This window comes from Xiphophorus maculatus, chromosome 4, assembly GCF_002775205.1.
Source record: "Xiphophorus maculatus strain JP 163 A chromosome 4, X_maculatus-5.0-male, whole genome shotgun sequence".
In the NCBI taxonomy this organism is placed as follows: Eukaryota; Metazoa; Chordata; class Actinopteri; order Cyprinodontiformes; family Poeciliidae; genus Xiphophorus; species Xiphophorus maculatus.
Genome location: NC_036446.1, coordinates 15108954 through 15127763, shown reverse-complemented (window position 1 = coordinate 15127763; position 18810 = coordinate 15108954). Strand labels below are relative to the sequence as shown.

The following is an 18810-nucleotide window of genomic DNA, read 5'->3' as shown; positions in this document are numbered from 1 at the left end:
CGAACGCAAATTTCCTGTGCAGCACTAATTCTGATAGGATATTAAATCCAGTCCTTGCCCCATTCAAAGCCACCATCTAAGAACGACAGGCAGCGAGGAAGAGTGAGCGGAGGAAGATGCGGACGAGGCAGGAGAATATTGAGAGAGGGGGTAAAGAAGAGAGAGAGAAAGAGAGACCTCGCCTTGAGTCATCTCCTGTCATTAACAGGATGTGATGAGCTCTCGCCGCTCTCTTAATCTGCCTCCCATGATTCAATTCCACTTCCTGTGTGCCGAAAGGATGGTAGCTCGGCACCAATCATCCACACAAACAAGAGCACAACTCAGACAGCAGCATCCTCCGCAAATTAAGTGGGAGACAGAGGTTATTCATTCATTACACTCCATGACTGTACCAAATTACACCTTTCGCTAATACAACGAGGTCTTTGGCTGTTCGTTTTAACCCCATTTTGACACTGCCACATGATGATATTGGCATTTACCAACTCATCTATAGACACCACAGCCCCCACTCTGCTTCCTCCTATGGACTCTAGATACTTCAAAGCACCCCACATGAATAATTATCATATGTCAAATGGCCAAAAGGCTGGAACAAAGATCGTGGAAAGTTATCTGTGAAGGAGGTGTGAAAACATAAACTGCATACAGAGGTCGTAGGTGAATGTCTGTAAAAGGAGAAGGAATAGAGATGGAGAGGTTTTGAAAGGGCAAGTGTCATCATCATAATCAGAATAAGGATTCTATACAAAGACAAAAAAATACCACTTCTCTTCTACTTTCTCTCACCTGTCAAAACCCCACACTAGTTACAACAGGAAGTTAGTTATATCCCATTTATGTCGTTTTTGTGCTTGTTTCACAACCAAAGGTTCATTTATTGCGCAGTAAAAAAAAAAAAGGGGGCAAGGGAGATCTAATTTCATCAACATTTGTCAGCTCTGGAGTGTGTGCTGATTTGAGAGGGCTCACATTAAAGTGAGAGAGGCTTTATTAAAATGGTCAGGCGTGACAACTTAACTGCCTGGCCCCGGTCTGGACAGCAGGTGCTTTGCCAGGGAGGAAGTGAATAAAATGTTACTGAAGCTCTGCAGCAGAGCAAAGGACACTTATCCAGTAACTGCTGGAACATCCAATAATCAGGCAGAACATTATGACCACTGATGGGTGAATTAAATGGCAATGATCATCATTATGAGCACCAAGTGGACTATTTCTGCTCAGAGTAGAAAAAATGGGCAAATGTAATCATTCAATTAAGGGAACTGGTTTAGGACAACCCCAAAAAACTGCAATTGTTGTGGGAGATTCCAACTCTGCAGCGGTCAGTATCTTCAGACATGGGTCAAAGGAGGAACAGTTGTGATCATGAGTGACAAACACAAAATGTATTCGAGGAGCAAAGTTTGGCCAATCGAGTCCAACCCAACAGACAAGCTACTGCAGCTTCAGCTGCTCTAAAAGCTAAGGTTGGTTCTAATAAAAAGATGTCAGAATACACAGTACATGCCAATTTTTTCACAGTTTGGGGCTGTGTAGGTCTGGACCAGCCAGAGTGCCCAAGATGACCCTTTTGTATCGCCAAAACAGCAACAATAAGCGTCCGAGCTGGAACTGCCTGGACACACATTCAGGGTGTAGCGGAGGCCATGTCTTGATTGGTCTGGGATGTTTGTTTTTTCCAGTAAAATGGGATCATCACGAAATTAGTGATCATAATTTTATGCATAATTAGAGTTATCTTTACACATGTCTGTTAGGAGGGACATGAGGAATATATATTTTTTGTAGAACCACCCTGGGTTTACAACTCGCATATGAATATATTCAAATATGAACAACAAATAAAATATTTTTAGTTAAGTGATAAAAAGTCTAGCAGTTTATCAAGGTAATGTTTAATTATACAAGGCTTAATAAGAAATGCTTTTTGATTAAAAGATTATTGGAAAATGTCAAGAGGTATCAAAAGTAATGTGCAAACATTTTTGTAAAATTGGAGAAAATTGATTTAATTAGTTTCTTGGCAATTAAGTTCACCCTTTAATCTGTCTTTTTAAACAAATCTTTCTCTCAATGGGCGTTTGAAACTCACAAGGCTCTAGTTGTTTTTGCAGAACATATTTTCATTCATATTTATTTGAAGTGCACAGTAGATTTAAGTTTAATGTAATTATAAAACAAAAGCACCATTCAATTCCATAACTCACTGGCATTGTTTGCTGTTAAAATGTATTTACTTGTTTGTTAATGTTTTTACATGCAATAGGCTAATTTATCTGAAAAGTTGATGGGTGACTAAATTGATGAGTGGCTTGATGTCTAAAAGTAAAGTTTTCCACAGGATGTGACCTGTGCATACAAGAAGCAGATCCGATAAACACCATGTGTCTAATGTAGGTTGTAAAAGTATAGGACAAAGACAACTCCCATTTTACAGAAGATAAGGGCATATACAGCATGGCCTCTATACGTTATGTTCATTTATTATGCCAGACAAATGAATGGAGAGGACTGTGACCCCAGTCTGTCTGGAGTAATAGTCTGTTTGACATGCATCCACCATCCTCAGTCTAACTTTGACATCAACTCATTAGAGTTTTGTTGAACCTGGTGTTATTGGGGAACACAGTGTCAAGCATCCTGCAGAGATTCTGTGCAGTGACTGTGCTGCAGGTCAAAATCAATAAAATGTTCTCACCTAAAAAAAAAAAGACACTAGCACCTCGTCAGTTTTCACTTCATGTCTACTATTCAATGTACAGTAGGCGCTACTATCATCCATTTTTATTCTAAGACGGTCACAAATAAAAACACAAATTGTACAGTACATGTACATGTGCTAATATGTAATAATTTGCATTGTGTCAGTGTGTAAGTGTGGGCATCATTGCATGCAGGGAGGGCTTAATTAGAGTTCTCTATAGTCTAATTTGATTAGTGGAAGTGAAAGAAGATGAAGGCAATTAGGGCTCAGTTATTTCTGCTGCTGGAATAATGTTTCAACAGAGAAGTGACAAAACACACACAAACACGCAGACACACATATTAAAAGGCTAGTGAGCCTGCATTCTGGTTTCTCACATTTCACTCAAGGGGGTTCAAGAGAGTTTACAGTGACTCAACCCAGAAGAGCAGAGGTGAGCGTCCAAGTGTTTGACAAGCATGCCAAATGCGATATGTTCACATTGAGACGGCTGTAAAAAAAAACGTCTACCAGCCCAGTGTTGCTTCCGTCTATACATCTGAATGTGTGTGTGGGCATGGGGTGTGTGCGTGGGTGTGTGTGTGTGTGTGTGTGTGTGTGTGTGTGCACTCTGTCCACAGCCGCAGAGGAGCAGAACAAACAAACCCACATGCAACACAATGCATTACACAAACTGCATTGCGTCTCCCTGGTGCCAAATTGACAAGACTACAACAGGGAACATAAAGGCAGAGGGAGGACTGACAGAGGTCCATAAATCATAGTCACTGCTGTGATACCAGTATTTACCCCCCCCCCCCCCCCCCCGACTCCCCACCTGTTACCACAATAAATGATAACTGTAAAATAGTTGTTTAATCTCCCCTTTTCACTGTGCAGAAAGATTCAATGTCTTGACAGAAAAGATACTAGTAAAAAGTTGTACAGTGAGAAGATAACATGTTTAATATTTGATTGTTCGTAGTCGTCCAGTAAAAGAAGAAGAAAGATGTGAGATCTTAATGAGGTTTTAATGTGCTGGGACTTTGTTGCACCTTTTGGCAGGGCGTGTAATATTTTTCCCCCCTCTGATTCTTGTCCAAAAGCAAATACAGAGACTGTTCTTCTTCCCAAGACATCAGTTCTTTAAATATGGATTTTTAGTTCACTTTTAATAACGTTTTCATTGAGGTTATTTATAAAAGTTTTGTTGTGTTGTTAGTGTTTTTTAGAGATCCACCAATCAAATGCACAGACATTGAATGACAATCAGAAGGTATGTCCTCATATTTTCTGAGTTAATTTTAAAAACATCCATTAAGGTAAGAGACAAATGCTTTGATGCATTATTTATCAATCTTACAATTTCTTTGTTTTTGCTAGATTCAAAACTGCTGCGTCTATCAAACACCCAACAGTGCATTATTTGGCCTTTTAAATGCTCATAGCTCTTAGAGTACAAAAAAATAAATGAAAATCAGAATTGGTCAGAAAAATAATTGGCAAAAACATGAATGGAAATCAACCGGTAGAAAAAAAAAAAAAAAAAAGCAAGATCAATGCATATCTATTGTTTTCATACAAATGTGTGTGTTTGTTTCTGAATCTCCTCCTACACAGTTTCTGGTGGTGACTTGTGCCCAGAGACTGTTCAGGGGCTGCAGGTTCGGAGGGTCGGAGTTTAACAGCTCTGGGTTTATGAGGGGGTTAACGGGGCAGCCGGTGTGACGAGCCACCGTCGACCTTTACAGCTGTGACCGAGGCAGTGCCACCTGCGGACTGACGTGGAACAGATGCCACACTGTGTATGGGTCAGAGCTTTTATAGCAAGGGCAGGATGAGAAAGAGAGAGAGCGCGAGAGAGAAGGCGAGGGGGGAGGATGGCGAGGAGGAAGGGTAAGGGAGCTGGTAGTCTATCATTGTGACTGCTTTACTGCCATTCCTGCCATCTAATGACAGAGCTGTCTGAGCACATGGAGCGGGAGAGATGGAAGGATAGCAGGACTGTAAAGCAGAGAGGGGGTAAAACAGATAAATGGATACAATGATAGAGTGAAGTGAGGGATAAAAGCATAGTGGGAGGAGGAGAAGGACACAGAGAAATGGCCGACACTTGAGTAGATGCTTGCATAGAGAGTCGAAGATGCAGAGAAGGAGATTTGTGGGAATTGATTGGAGGAGATGGTACAGTTAGGAATACAGGGAAGGAAGGATATTGTAGTTAATTGGATCTAATGATTTCACTGCTGCACAGATAATCTTCTAACACAGTATGGATTCCTCTGGCAGATTCATCAATGGGATCTCTCCTGTGACTAATGTTACCAGCACATTCAGATTCACCCTTACACTGTATGAACATGCAACACTCGAGTTGTTTTTTTTTCTTCTTTCTTTCTTTTAAGCTGAGAATCATGAGTGATTAGTCCACTCTCTGATCCAGGACTTAACACCCAGCATCGCTCGGACACATATTGATTACCCTGGTAGGAGCTTGTCTTAGACATAGAAGAAAGATGTTTTCTCCATCTTGTTGGTTCTCTGCAAATTGATTACAAAAAACAGGCATGGAGGTAGGAACATGGTGCACAGCAATAGTGAAAGTGGTTTGGTTGCAGAGTTTCTTGTTCCCTAGTTTCATTTTTAGGCATGGAAAGTGCATTTTAAAAGAGGTGTGATATGTTTATTTCTCATTTTCTATTGTGCATGTTATGTTGAATCACCAGACTCAACTAAGCCTGATCAGAGTTTAGCAACGTGAGGGAAACTCTCAGGTTTCATGATGCTCTGAAGAATGAGGCACACTTGTAGGCCAAGTGATGGAAACCTGGTTTGACTTTCTCTATTTGCCCACAGTACACCAAAGAACGTTTTTATTTACAACTACCTCACTGGGTTCTTACTGCTATAAGACAACAGTGCAAACCCCAAGTACACTGTATGTGCACCTTGCAGTCAGTAATTTTAATATGTGCAGGCTAATTTGACAAGTAGTTTTTATTCAAAACTAAGATTTTTTCGGGAGTTCAAGTAAACAGATGGGAAAAATGTTGACAATAATGCAAAACATGCAGAAATGTCAAAAATATTCCTTTTCTTGCAGCATTTTTTTTTAGAAAGTATGTTTCTGCATTTTTATTCTTTTGAATTAGTTTTTTTGTCCATTTTCTTATTTTTATGTATTGTTAAATAATTTTTTATAATCTATTTGTACTGCCTCATTCACTAATTACAAATTATTCATTTAATATGTTACATTCAATTTGTTTTGGTTTATTTTAATAAATAAATTCTATTTTATTTTCTACTATATTCTACTGAAAAAATTGCAGCATCTTTCACAGCTATTCTACTCATGTCAGTGTAACAGTTGACACAGAGAAATGCCTTCTGACAATTACATTTAAATGTTTTGTTTGTTAGGAAAATTTCAACTTTGAATGGGAGCTAATATAAAAATAAAGTTTGACTGATTGATGTAATTCTGACAAGAGGATGGGATTACCACTAGATTGTATGAAATTAGACTTGATTTTAAAAAGTCTGATAGATTTCCTTTCAAAGTCATTACTTCATTCTGTGATTTGCTGTAAGAAGACACCAGCGCCTCTTGATTTGTACCTCACTTTACTTATTACCTCAGTGGTATGTTGTTTAAACAAATTAATAAAATAAAAGGAATGAAAACAAATCGACTCCTACTTCCACATGTTTTTCTTTACTCCTTTTTCTCTTTCTCACTGATCAACCAAACAACTTTAAAGGGAACTACACATAAAAAAGGAGCTGGCACATCTAGGCATGGTTCAAGTAAAGGTACAGTATATGTGGAGGATGGATGTGAGAAAATAAAGAGAATTTTGAGTACACCATGAAGTGGGTAGAATGTATAGCAAAAAGAATAAAAGACATTAGTAGTGTGAAAAGGTGAGGTTGAGGAATATGTCGAAACATTGACACCACCTCCATTTTGAAGTGGTTGCTCTCTGGCTCTGCTCTCCCTCAGCTGTGATGTAAATGCGACCCAAGTTCAAGTGCTTCTCCTCTCCACCTTTATCTCTGCGCCCCGCGCCGTTGTTCGACCTTAATACATTTCTTTCTGCATTCCGACCGCTTTCTTCCCATCAAAACCTCGGCCACCCCTCCCACAAATGCACGCACAGCCCATTCCTCTTTATTTAACCCAACCTTTTTTGTTGTCAAATAATCATGGGGAACTAGCATGTGTCTGACATGGTCTCCAAGGCAACGGCGGTTAAGACGGGAAGGCAGGCAGGGGCTCATTCAGTGGTTGAATGAAAGAAGGGGGAAGAGAAGAAGCAACCCACAGTGTCGGTCTCTCTCTCTCTCTCTCTCACACACACACACACACGCACACGCCCACACACGCAACCCTGACTAGCTTTGGCCTCTGTCACAACGGAGACCCATCTCTCTGTGTCTCTAATCTGTGTGGCTCTCCTACAGCAGGTTGGTGTGGAAGGCTGAGGGGTCACAGGGAGAAGCCTGTTTACACACACACTGAGCAAAAAAAAAAGAGAAAAAAGAGTGGGTTATGGGACTGTAGATATCAAAAAGCAGGATTAGAAGAGGTAGATGTAGAAGATAATGAGGTGTAGAAGTCCTAAGGTGATGAAAAATTTGTTTATTTTTTCTGTTTTTTTAACAGAAAAAAGAAACCTCAAACATCTCTTATTTCACTTTCAGTTTCATAACTCTATACATACACATATCATATATATACTTATATCTTTACTGATTTCTACACCACTCTGTTTTGAGTATTCAGTACCTAGAGGGTAAAGAGCAGTCTGGCCAGAGGGTTAGACACATGTAGAAGAGAGCTGCATTCAACCCTTTGTCCCTGTCTGCAACCTCTGACACAAGCACCTCTGCACGTCTCTTTATGTCTTTATTTCTTGCACAGCAGGATCTCGGTGGCCTTTAGCAGCAAATATCCATTTAAACCTCCCCCAATCCAACCCCTTTCTGAAAAAAAGAAATGTGGAGTAGGCTTCTGAATGCATGCTGTAAGAAAATTAAAAAAGCCCAAAAGAAAAAGAAAAGGATTGGCTGGCTTATCCTGCTGTAATATTATGCACTGGTGAGTGATTTATCAGTTATGCAATAAGTTTCCTCAAATATGTTACATATGTTAACTATGGATTTTGTCTTTTTCATCACTTCTTATTATGTCATTTACTAGTGAAACTTCGATTTCTTAGAAATAGCTTAATTTTGCCATAAAAATAGCTATTCTGCAGAGCAACATATTATGAGGTAAACAAAAACACATTTTCTCTCAGCAGTACAATTTATTACTTTTACAATAATTTTCATATTCAGTCTAAATACTGTAACTCAACTCGAAGGGCAGTTTGAGTGCACAGTTCTGTACTAAAAAAATAACTCATCAAATTTTGTAAAAAAAAAAAAAAAAAGATGCAATTGAAATCTGGTTTAAAGTAATAGATCAGTTTTACAGAACATACATAAAAGCACATGGCAAAGACTCAGACGTAAAACATTGCAGATAAAAGCAGTTTGTTGCTCTGAAAGATGCCAGATCTGTTAGAAAAGACTGACGCTCTGTTTGGTCAACAGAGCCTACAATCAAGAGCTGCAAAATATATCAGCTGTCATTTGAGCATCAAATTTCACCACTTCACAATTATGAAGACCTGGCTGGATGCAACATTGGGTGGGCAGTTAAAGCTAAGGCTCCCTGTATCATTGCACTGCATGCTGAGTTTCTTGGACCAGTTGTGATAATGGAATAGCAAGAGAAGACTGAGGAAAACGTTCTCAATGTGGTCTTGACAATTTTCAACACCAATATTGCAGTTGTGTGTTTTCCTAATATGTTGCTATGTTGTAATCCATTCCAACTAAAGAGAAAAGTGCACACTCACACAATCACATATAAATAAGAGCATGTTACCTCCATGGGATTTGTGTCTTTGCTTACATGGGAAATTAAAATTAAAGCAAATATTTAAATATTGTACATTATATTAAGCATCTCTTGGATCAAAAGCTTAGACCAAAAACAAAACCGGCTGTCGTAGAGTGCAAATGCAAAATGCATTTTTCATTTAACAGGTGTGCATAGCGAACATACCAATCAAAAACAGTTAAGACTTTTCCACATTTATGGATATTTTCTTATACAAAAGCAGGAACAAATTTCAAGTATATCAGACAGCTTGACAGAGAAAACATTTTTTTCCATGAAGTTGATCTCTGTCTGATTCTCCATTTCTTCTCCAGTCTGTTCGCTCTTGTTCTCTCCCTCACCACCTCTCTCTTGGCTCTCCTCTCCACAATCAGTGCCCAGTGAGCTGTGACACGCACTTAAGCACCGACCGGTGGTAACCTCACGCCGCCTTAGTACTCAGTTTTTTTCACACACACACATACACCCCTCCACACGCGCCCGCACACACACACACAGTAAACCACAGATCTACACATGAGCATGTGTGAACGCATGCACACCCCGGCAAAGGCAGGAAGAAACAGGCAACAGATAAAAATGCATTTAAAAACCCATACATTAGCCTTTGTGATTCTTGCTGAAAGGCTGTATTGCATAAAAGACACACAGTCAGTCAGACTCCTGTTTACCTGCTGACTTCTGATAAAAGGCTCAGGGTGTAAAGGAAAAGAGTGAGTGCTGCTGTCACACAGCATTACAAGTGCTCAGGTTCAGACCTCAAGACTGTCAGCACAAAGAAGAATGTGTCTAAAATGCAAGACTGCATGAACACACAAGCTTCATCACACTTTCTCACAGCAGAAAACAACTAAAATACACTGAAGTATATATAAGTGTGCAAAAACTGAAGTTAGCTTACCTGGTAAATAGTAAAGCGGCGCTTTTAGTCCGAACATTGTCACTGTTTACGTGTCATGAAGCGAGAGCAACTTGTTTAAAACGTGCAGGCAGCCGATTCTGTCCTGGATGAGTGAGCAGGAGAGGTACGGTGCCCTCACAGCCACCCAGAAACAAGGCTCTGTGTGTGGTGAGGCTGGGCTGGAGCTCAGCCTGTCATCCCTGCTCTCTGGTCCTCGCTAACCAAGCGTGAGGCTGGGACCGCCCAGCCGGCTAAGAAGACATACACACATACATAAACCCCCCGTCAGACAGTCACACGGATGCACACAGACAGAGCGGTGCAAGGGTCAGCCCCCGTTCACGCCCCCACTCTCGACCCGCTCGCTCTCGCCCCAGATCCCCCCGGGAAAGGGTCACGCACTCGCTGTCCGTTTCTAAGCGGCAGCAGGAAGCTCGCTCTCTGTCGCCTTTTCTTTCAAAAACCCACACGGGCACACACCCAGAGAGTCGGGACAGCCGGGGAAGAGATGTAAAAGCAGGCAGGTCCAGAGCCAGGAGGAGAACAGAGATAGAAGGGGGAACAAACCCAGGCTGGGTAAATCCAGCAGATAGGAGCAAGCCACTGATTCCAGGGACTGTCTTTTATCCTTCTGTCCAAGAAAGATGATCAAAGGGACGATGCTTCCTCCACTACCGCTGCAACTATCTCTCTTTCCCTTTCTTGCTCTGTGATTTTCTCAACCTCCCTTTTTTTCCCTCTCTCTCTTTCTCTGCCGAAACAGAGGGAAGGAGGTGGAGGAGAGGAGGATGGAAGGAGGGCAGAATGAACTCCCTCCAGGCATCAACACAAGCAGAAAGCGAGAAAGGGTGTGTGTCGGGCTGTGGGGGTGTATGTTTGTGTGAGAGGAGTGGTGGAGGTAAAGTGAAAAAGAGATAGAGGGGGCAGCAGCAGGGACGAGAAGGAACCACCAGCCAGGGCTGATGCTTCACCCGAGGAGGAGAGTGGTCACAGTTCAATTTGAAGTCAGGGTGACAGCTGATTGCACAGCCCCAGTGACAGCGAGAGGCCAACGACTATCAAGAGAGCATCTGTTCACACTGTATCAGACAGTAGGAAAGGATTGACCGACAGCAAACACACAGAGAGAAAGACAGAAAGAGATAGAGAGAGAGAGAGGGCTGTGGGTCTTCAAGGGCAGCTCACAATAGAACAGCTACGTGTTTGGAGGAGGAAAATACAAAAGATCCCCCGCCTCCGTTCTCCTCTCTGAAAATGAGAGTCCTCGTCTCGGTCTGCGAGTGTGTGGGTGCGTTTGTGTGTCCGTCTAGGAAACTTGGCTAGTGCAGGCTGGTGCACAGACTGCTCACCATGCTGCTCCGACAGCCGACTATCCCCCATCCTCTCTCTCTCTCCCTTCAGACACACACAAACGTACACACACATAGGATGTCATTCTATCTTAACAAGGACTTTTCATTGACTTCCATTCATTTCTACAGCTTAACCCTGACCATTTCGCTAAGCTCAATGTACACCTGATCCCCTAACCCTAAAACATCACATCTTTTTATGGGGTCCACCCTTTGGGCCCCATAAGAGCAGAGGGTCCTCACAGCGTAATATTTGTTGGAAGAATGGGTCTCCCAAGGTGAGAAATGCTGGAACACACACACACACTATCTTGAATAAACACACAAACATCCTGTGTTACTCCACTGCCTGCTCTGCACACAAACCTTACTGAGATGGAGGCAGTTAGAGGGTGAGGAGTTAACTATCTGCTGGGAAGCGTCCATGATAAACCACACACACGCAAACACACCCCAGCTCACAAAATAACAGGAGTGGTACAGAGGGAAAAGAATGGGATGGGGACAATTCGTCTTCCTCTCCAACCCATTCTGTGAAAACTCTATGGGGGAGAAAGACATGGTAGATTGGCAGCAGTTCAGTGCGGAAGAGGAGGGGGTGGTGGGGCACATCGAGGGGGTCCAATGCCTTCAGGAAGACTCAGAGGACAGGAAAAAAAAACCTAAAACACACATTCCACGAGCACAACAAGCACAGCGAGAGTGAGTGGGAGTGTGAAAGGCATGCTCACAACCAAATGGGGCAAATAATCGCTAATAGGGACCGATGACTTGAGAAGGAGACAGAAACGAGCAGAAATCAAGTGTGGAATAGGAGGAGGAGGACGGGGGGTGTCCACAGATCGAGATATAGATAGAGGCAGGGAAGGGGAGTGAGGGGTAGTTATTCTAGGAACAAAGACCTTTTTAGTAATACAAAGAAATCAGCAAATATTTAATGTGGCAACAGTGAGTAGGTGTGGACGTCACAACACGGAGACAGATGAAGCGAAACAGTTCAACGCATTCTCTTCTACCTCCCCAGTGAGGCTGAATGTGTGCTAACGGCCCACATTATCATCGCTCAAAGGTATGAGCGTGCCTCCGTGCCGCTTTGCTCAGGTGAGTGTGCGAGGCAGGTGTCGAAGCGTCTCGCACCTTGTTGGACAGGCTGGGAGGTGACATGCAGTCCCCGCCTCAAGGCACAGCAGGTTTGACGACACGATGACAGACAGAGACGGACAGAAAGACAACTGAAAGCACGGCATCTTGCTCCTGCAAGGTGGACAGGATGAGAACAGGAAGCCAGGAGCAAGTTTTGAAAAGATTCAAGCAGCAAAGAGAACCTGGTGAACGAGCTCAGAAACATTTTCCGGCGTATATTTCATTACATTGAGAGGAGCAACTCAGACAAAAGGAACAGATTTGCTGATGCAAATATATCTGAATTTGTTTTCAGTTTTCTAATTAAATTGAAAGCCCCGAGCCTATTGTTATTGTCAATGCATGAGTCTAGAAAGTTTGCTGTGAAAGGTGTGAATGATTGTCTTCTCTACTTGAACTGTCGAGTCAACAGGTTTACCATTGATGGTATAGGTCATTACATGGTCGTTGCATTTGTTCTTATTCTAATAAATGGAAACTAAATTTTGAGTTGTAAATTATAATCATCCAAACTATGAAAAAAAAACAACACATTGGAGCATTTCTCAAGAGATTGTGTCTATTAAGACACTGAAAACACAAGACCGCCATTGTCCTTTGTTATTTAAGGTAATGTAATGAGTCACATTTGATGTGGTTTGTGGAAAAGCATAAAGCACATGCTCAGGCCTAAAAACACACAGCTCATACCTACTCTCTAAAAAGCTCCTTTCAGACTGAGGTTGTGTGTGAAACTGAAAACACTGATGAAAGAGCAAAGGAAAGAAGAGGAGAACGAAACAAGAAAAATGAGGATGTTAAAGAGGGAGGAAAACGGTGGGACAGCACAGTCAGCTAACAAATAACACACACAAACAACCCACTATTCCAACTTCAGTTGTCTTCCCTATATGATCAGTCCTCAAGCAGTGTGTGTATGTTTAGCTGTGTATTCATGTGAAGGGATTTGAAACTGTGTTTTTCTCAACAGCAGAGAAGGCAAAGACAAAAGCATCACTAATATCTTCCTGTTCATGCTGCACTCTGACACAATAGCAACATAAACACAAGAATATATTCACAACATGATATTTAGGAAAGAGAACAAATCCTAATGTTTTATCACTAGCCAGCTTAGATTTACATATAGCACTCAGAGACGGTCCACCTCATGCGGCCTCTGCAAAAAGACCAAATAGACGGCCTTCACAGAGAATATGAGAGATTTTCCTTTCAAAAAACGAGCTGGAGTTCCGTGCGAATGCATTTATCAAATGTGATAAGAAATAAAATCTGGTAACCCCTCACTCACCCCTATTTGCTTAGTCCCGCACCCACTCCACCGCTACACACACCCATTTAACCTGACCTCTCACTGGTGATTAGAGGCCCGCGCAATGTGTGAGCATGTGCATCGCTCTTTGTGTGCGAAATGCTTCTCTCCGTATGCTAATCACAGCCTTGCACTGAGAATTAATTTGCAAATGTGTCATTACCCATCAGGCTCAGCAGCAATAACCCTGCAATTACACAACTCGCGCTTGGCCAGCTGAGCACCACACTCTCAAGCACTCTCAAACACATTATACACACGCAGCTTCTTCAGGGGTAAACAGGGGAGAGAAAGGCTCTAATATAAGCTATATTTTGAGAAGTGCAACATCCCACTTTACAACCAAGGAAGAGAGAGAAAAAAAGGAACACAATTCTTTGTATAGTCAGAGTGTTTACAGTTTAATCACAGCCCCTCACCTCCATGTCAATAGGACAGCTACCGAGGTCGGCTGCGCACTTTCACTCACTTCTGTTTCTAAGCAACATTATCCAGGAGTGTGGCCTCGCTAAGAACTCCAACAGCATCACACAGAGCCTTCAGATTACAGATAAAGCAGCTGAGCAATGTGCATGTGTGTGCAAGAGTTCAGGCACTTACCTGTGAAGAGACGTGGAGAGACAGGCACGAGTGTGGCAGCCAAAAGATGGTGCAAAGGTAACATGGAAGAAAACAAAAGAAAGACATGAAGTTGTTATCGTCTGTATGTATTCTTGTACAGCTGGAGGACTTGTATTGTTTATTATCCAAGGGTTTTTCTACAGCCTATAATGATTTTGTAAATTTATATTTAGAACGGACTGATTCTATGACATACACAGCAATGAATAAATAAAAAGAAAATCTAAAACCCAGATGCTATGTGTTGAACAGCCTGAATCAGGAGAGATGCTGATTTTATGCAATAAAAGCACAGGACTCACATACTGAAAATATATTTTAAAAACACCTTTGGTTATGCAACCCTTTTTTAAAAATCTACATTTGTTTTCTGTATTTATAAAAATTCCATATATTTTCTAAATATTGATTTTGCCAAAATGGTCACAAAATATAAATCTTTAATTGTTTTCATTATTAACTCAAAAGTTTTTATGATTTATTCAAAATGTGTCAATTACCTTAAATGTGTATATATTATTTAATTCCAAAATATTATATACCTTTATTCATTTTACTTATTTTCTATCAAAAAATTTTAATAAAAATATTCTAGCACTTTTTCTCTCAATCTTTTGCATCTTTGGTTTATCAAAACTGTTTCTATTAGCACGTTCTATACTGTGTAGCATTTATTTACCTTAATTTCATTCATGTCTCTGTTGTTGTCGTTACTATCAATTAATAATTACAACAGCAAACAAAAAGGAACAATATTCGGAAAAGCTGACAACAATCTGATCTTCAAACAGTAGGAAATTGGCAAACTTCTATTTATTTATGGTTATCTTGATATTATTTCACTTGTGCTTGTAGTCTTGCACTTAATGTAGTGAAAAGCAAATACTTGTAACAAAAGCAGCTGAGTGCTTTGTCAGGTGGTCAAGGAGTAATTACTGTTTATTACCAGGTTGCCCTAAAACATGATGTCCGAATCCTCTGTCGTTCTAAAGACCAAATGAACTGCAAGGCTAAATGTTTGCTTGATCACTTCATGAATGCAAACCACCTGCTCTCTAAGTCCACTTCACATGCCGGAAAACTTAATCTGGTTCTCGCTCAGTCCCCCGTCTCTGTGTCTGCTGCTGCAGGACACTGAGTCATCTCGGAGCATATCACGCTGCTGTCACAGATACTCCTCAACACTTTGCACACACACACATCTCTGACGCTGGCCAACATCACCCGGTGCAGACACGTAGTGTGTGACAACAAAAACAGCAAAAGAAAAATGCTTGGTGCTTCTTTTTTAACTTGCTAAGAGTTCAACAGGTCTGACTTGAAATTTGGAAGATGTCAAACAGGCCTTTTCTGCCTTTAAAAAACTGCATACCAATTATTTGAGTGGTATGATGAAAAAGTAGAAGAGAACTTGTTTGAGAGAGAGAAAGTGGTCACGCAATGCAAGTAGAAACTCAGATGTGTTTTTGGGAGCATCAACTGAAACGACACACAAAAAAGTAACGTAAAAGCACTCAATGTTCCTGAACAGTATGTAATTCTGAAGAGAGTGCAAATTCAGGTTGTGAGTTTTTTTTACTTCTAAATAGCTGGTCCAAATCCCTCCAATGCACAATTTCCAAAGATTTTTTTAATTAAAAATATAGTAGAAATGTTTATTGCTGTTAACTTTGATTTACAGCTAATGGAAACTAAAAAATATTTCTAATAATGATGTGATGTGAGGCCATAACATGTATTACAGAATCATAGGGGAGGTTTGCTGACTTGGCCGTTGCTCAGCAGATAGAATGAAACCTAATAGAAGGTTATTGCAAAAGAAGTTTATGCTTCAGAATCCTGAATCCAAGCATATTAATGGAAGGTTGAGTAGAAGAAGAAAGTGTTGTGGAATACAGTGGGTAAGCAGAAAGGAAAACCACAACCTTGAAAGGAATTTAAAGCAAAGTCCATTTAAGAGTTTGACGAAAGAGTTATGAGCTGCAGCTTGAGTCTGGGTCTTAAGACAATGCCAAGACACTGGCTCTGACTGTGACTTTTCTTTTGTTTAAATACTTGTGAACTAGAGATCATGTCAGAAGCTGGTTTAGGGAGAAACAATGACTGAACTCTTGCTCAGCTGTCCAAAATCCTATTTTAAAACAAATGAAGTTGTGCGTTTACTGATAAACGAAGGTTTCAAAGTCTGGAGGAAGAATGGAGAGGAACACAATTCAAGACACTTGAAGCTTTCACAAATAGTGAAGAATGAGGCAGCCATATCATCTGCTGGTGTTGGTCTAGTGTGCTTTATTAAGTCCAAAAATTACTACAGAATCTACCAGAAACTATAAAAGCATTTACTGTTTCCCTCGACTGAGAAGTTTTATGGAGATACTGATTTTATTCTTCAAGCAGGATTTGCCCTCAGTGCCAGTAACAGTTTTATCTATTATGATGTTACTGTACTTCATTGATCAGCAAACCTGCCTATCTTAAATCCTGTAGGAAATTTATGGAATATTGTCGAGACGAACACCAGGAAGACCAGACCTAACAATGCAGTTCAGCAGAGTGACAGGTTGATCACTTCCATGCTGTGCTGCATTGATGCAGTAATTCATAGTAATAATTAGCATTGATTACTGCTAACTGAACGCATATAAAATGCAGTACACATATATGCTGTGTCATTTTTCTGCGAAAGGTTGGTGACTGTTTGCCACCAGCACTGGAAAGTGAACACGGACTCAGGGTGAAGTCGAGTTCGAGAAGCATTCCATTCAAAAACCAAAGGGACGTCTTCTAATTTCTAATTTTAAAAATTACATTTTGATTTTCTAAATCAAGCTGCCATCCCTCACCAAGCTCCCGTCCCTCCTGTTTTAAAGTGGATTACATCCTCCAACACTATCAGACAGCAAGGAAAGAAGAAGAATAGGGAACCAGGTGCAGGAAGAGCTGGCCAAAGCTGACAAGCTGATGTGGAGTCTTATCATATCCACTCCCACCATGCCTTGTGGCACACCTGCTTTCTAGCACAGACAACAGAAGCGTCCCCGCTCACAGCTGAGGGAACACACTGCAGCACACAGCTCTGCCCTGATTAGGCTTTTTGTTGTCACTCAGCTCTCTTAGCTGCATCCTCCAACTCTTCATCTGTCTCTGCATCAAACACGTCAGATCTCAGCGAGCTCCGTTGTTATTAGACAGCAAGAGCAGAGAACCAGACACGGCATAATGAACCGCAGAAGATTTAAGGAGGGGGATCTTTAAAAGCGTAACTCATTTGATTAACAAATGTGTGTACACATATGTGGTGGGTGTTCTTCTGCCATGTGTGGCTGTGTGTTTGTGTAATCGCCCAGGGGCAGGTGTAAGGTGCGTGAGCGCAGCTCAGGAAGCCTGGGGAGCAAACCCAGCGGGAAAATCCAGCAACATGCCAGAATAAAGCTAATGACACGGCACACTTTTTCTTTTGTTGTTGTTTTTGTTTTTTTTTATGTGCATTGCTCAATACACTGCATTTAATATTTAATCACGTTCATGCATCCACACAAGGCTGCATCCATGCACATACACACACACAAACAAAGAGCTGTTGGCAGTGTGTTTTTTCGCCTGACTTGTGCTCTCCTGTGACATTTCCTCATTGGCTTGTTTGTCTCAATTATCCCTGTTTATTGGACAGAGATGGTTAACCCATTAACTTACACACGTGGAGGAGCACAAGAGAAAGACAGAAAGAAAGGAAGCTGGAGAGAGAGCTGGATTACAGTTGGACCTGCCCGAGGCGGGATGTGAATCACACAACTGTATTAGGGAACAAACACGGGGGCCCTGGCCGGACGCCAAGCCAGCACACACACTGCACATGTATGAAGGCAGCAGAGGGCAGCTGAGGGGGCAGCGTGGCACCGGCACCTCGGGGCTCGTTGCAGGGCTTGAACTGACCTTCACCACGCTTCGCTGTGCGCGCCGCTTTAACACGCTATTCTTCTGCAAGGGTGCAGCTTTGTGTGTGTGTGTGTGAGAGGATTGTAAGTACTGAACAAGTGAACATGAGTGGCTGTAATGTTTGTATGTTGAGAAAGCTGTGTGTTTTTAATAGTGCGTGTTTTTTGGGCCTGTGTGTGTGTGTGTAAAGCTGCCTTGCCCTGTGTCAGACCTCTGCTGTGCTCGGTAAGTGAGGCGTGCTAATACTGCGTGTGCTCAGGTTTCACGCATCAGCACACAGTCGAAGAGACTTACCCGAGGTCAGAGACAGTCAAACCCTCCTCCCCTTTCCCTGCTCTCCTCCTTTGACTCAATCCTTCCTTTTCTCTCACTAAATGCTTTACCTTTAGCCAAGCTTTGGCAGTCATTTTTGCATCCTACCCCCCTGGTGCACACGCACTCCTCCCCTCCTGCTCTCTCATTTGCTATCAGTCCTCCCTTTTTCCCTGCCTCTTCTCTTCTTCCCCAGAGGATTCCATCGTGCTCAGTCTTTTAGTATCTTTCATGTCTTTTACCTGTCAACAGAGGAGAGGATGTGCAAGCAGCTCCACAACAAAGGAAAAACACCCTTCTGTCATCTCAGAAAATGCTGCAGGGCGGAGGGGGAGCAGGGAGGGAAATCGACAGGGGGACAGAAGGAAGTAGATAACAGGAAAGAGAATGAAAAAGGAAATGTCGAGTGACGAGGAAAAAAAGAAAAAAGAGAAAGTGAATATTTTGCCTTTAATATACACATCTTTTAAATGGAAGCACATCTTAACGATGCGTTGTACATCCGAATACCTCAAACCAAGTTCATGAGCACCCAACTCATGAACTACCTTTTGCTTCAGGATCCCTTATCAGACCCCCATTTTTGAA

The 18810-nt window shown here is 41.7% G+C and overlaps 1 protein-coding gene across 3 annotated transcripts in view; it reads right to left on the bottom strand.

Moving 5' to 3' along the window:
• gse1 (Gse1 coiled-coil protein) overlaps positions 1–18810 on the bottom strand; it is a 187014-nt gene that overhangs the window by 65239 nt on the left and 102965 nt on the right. Inside the window, exon 1 of one of the 3 annotated variants that reach the window (XM_023331943.1) lies at positions 9547–10230. The exons of the other annotated variants lie outside the window; for them this stretch is intronic. Within the exon in view, the coding sequence (XP_023187711.1) occupies positions 9547–9583 (37 nt within the window). The 5' untranslated portion in view covers positions 9584–10230. Of the gene's footprint in view, positions 1–9546; positions 10231–18810 lie in introns of those variants that run through there. 3 annotated transcript variants of the gene reach the window in all.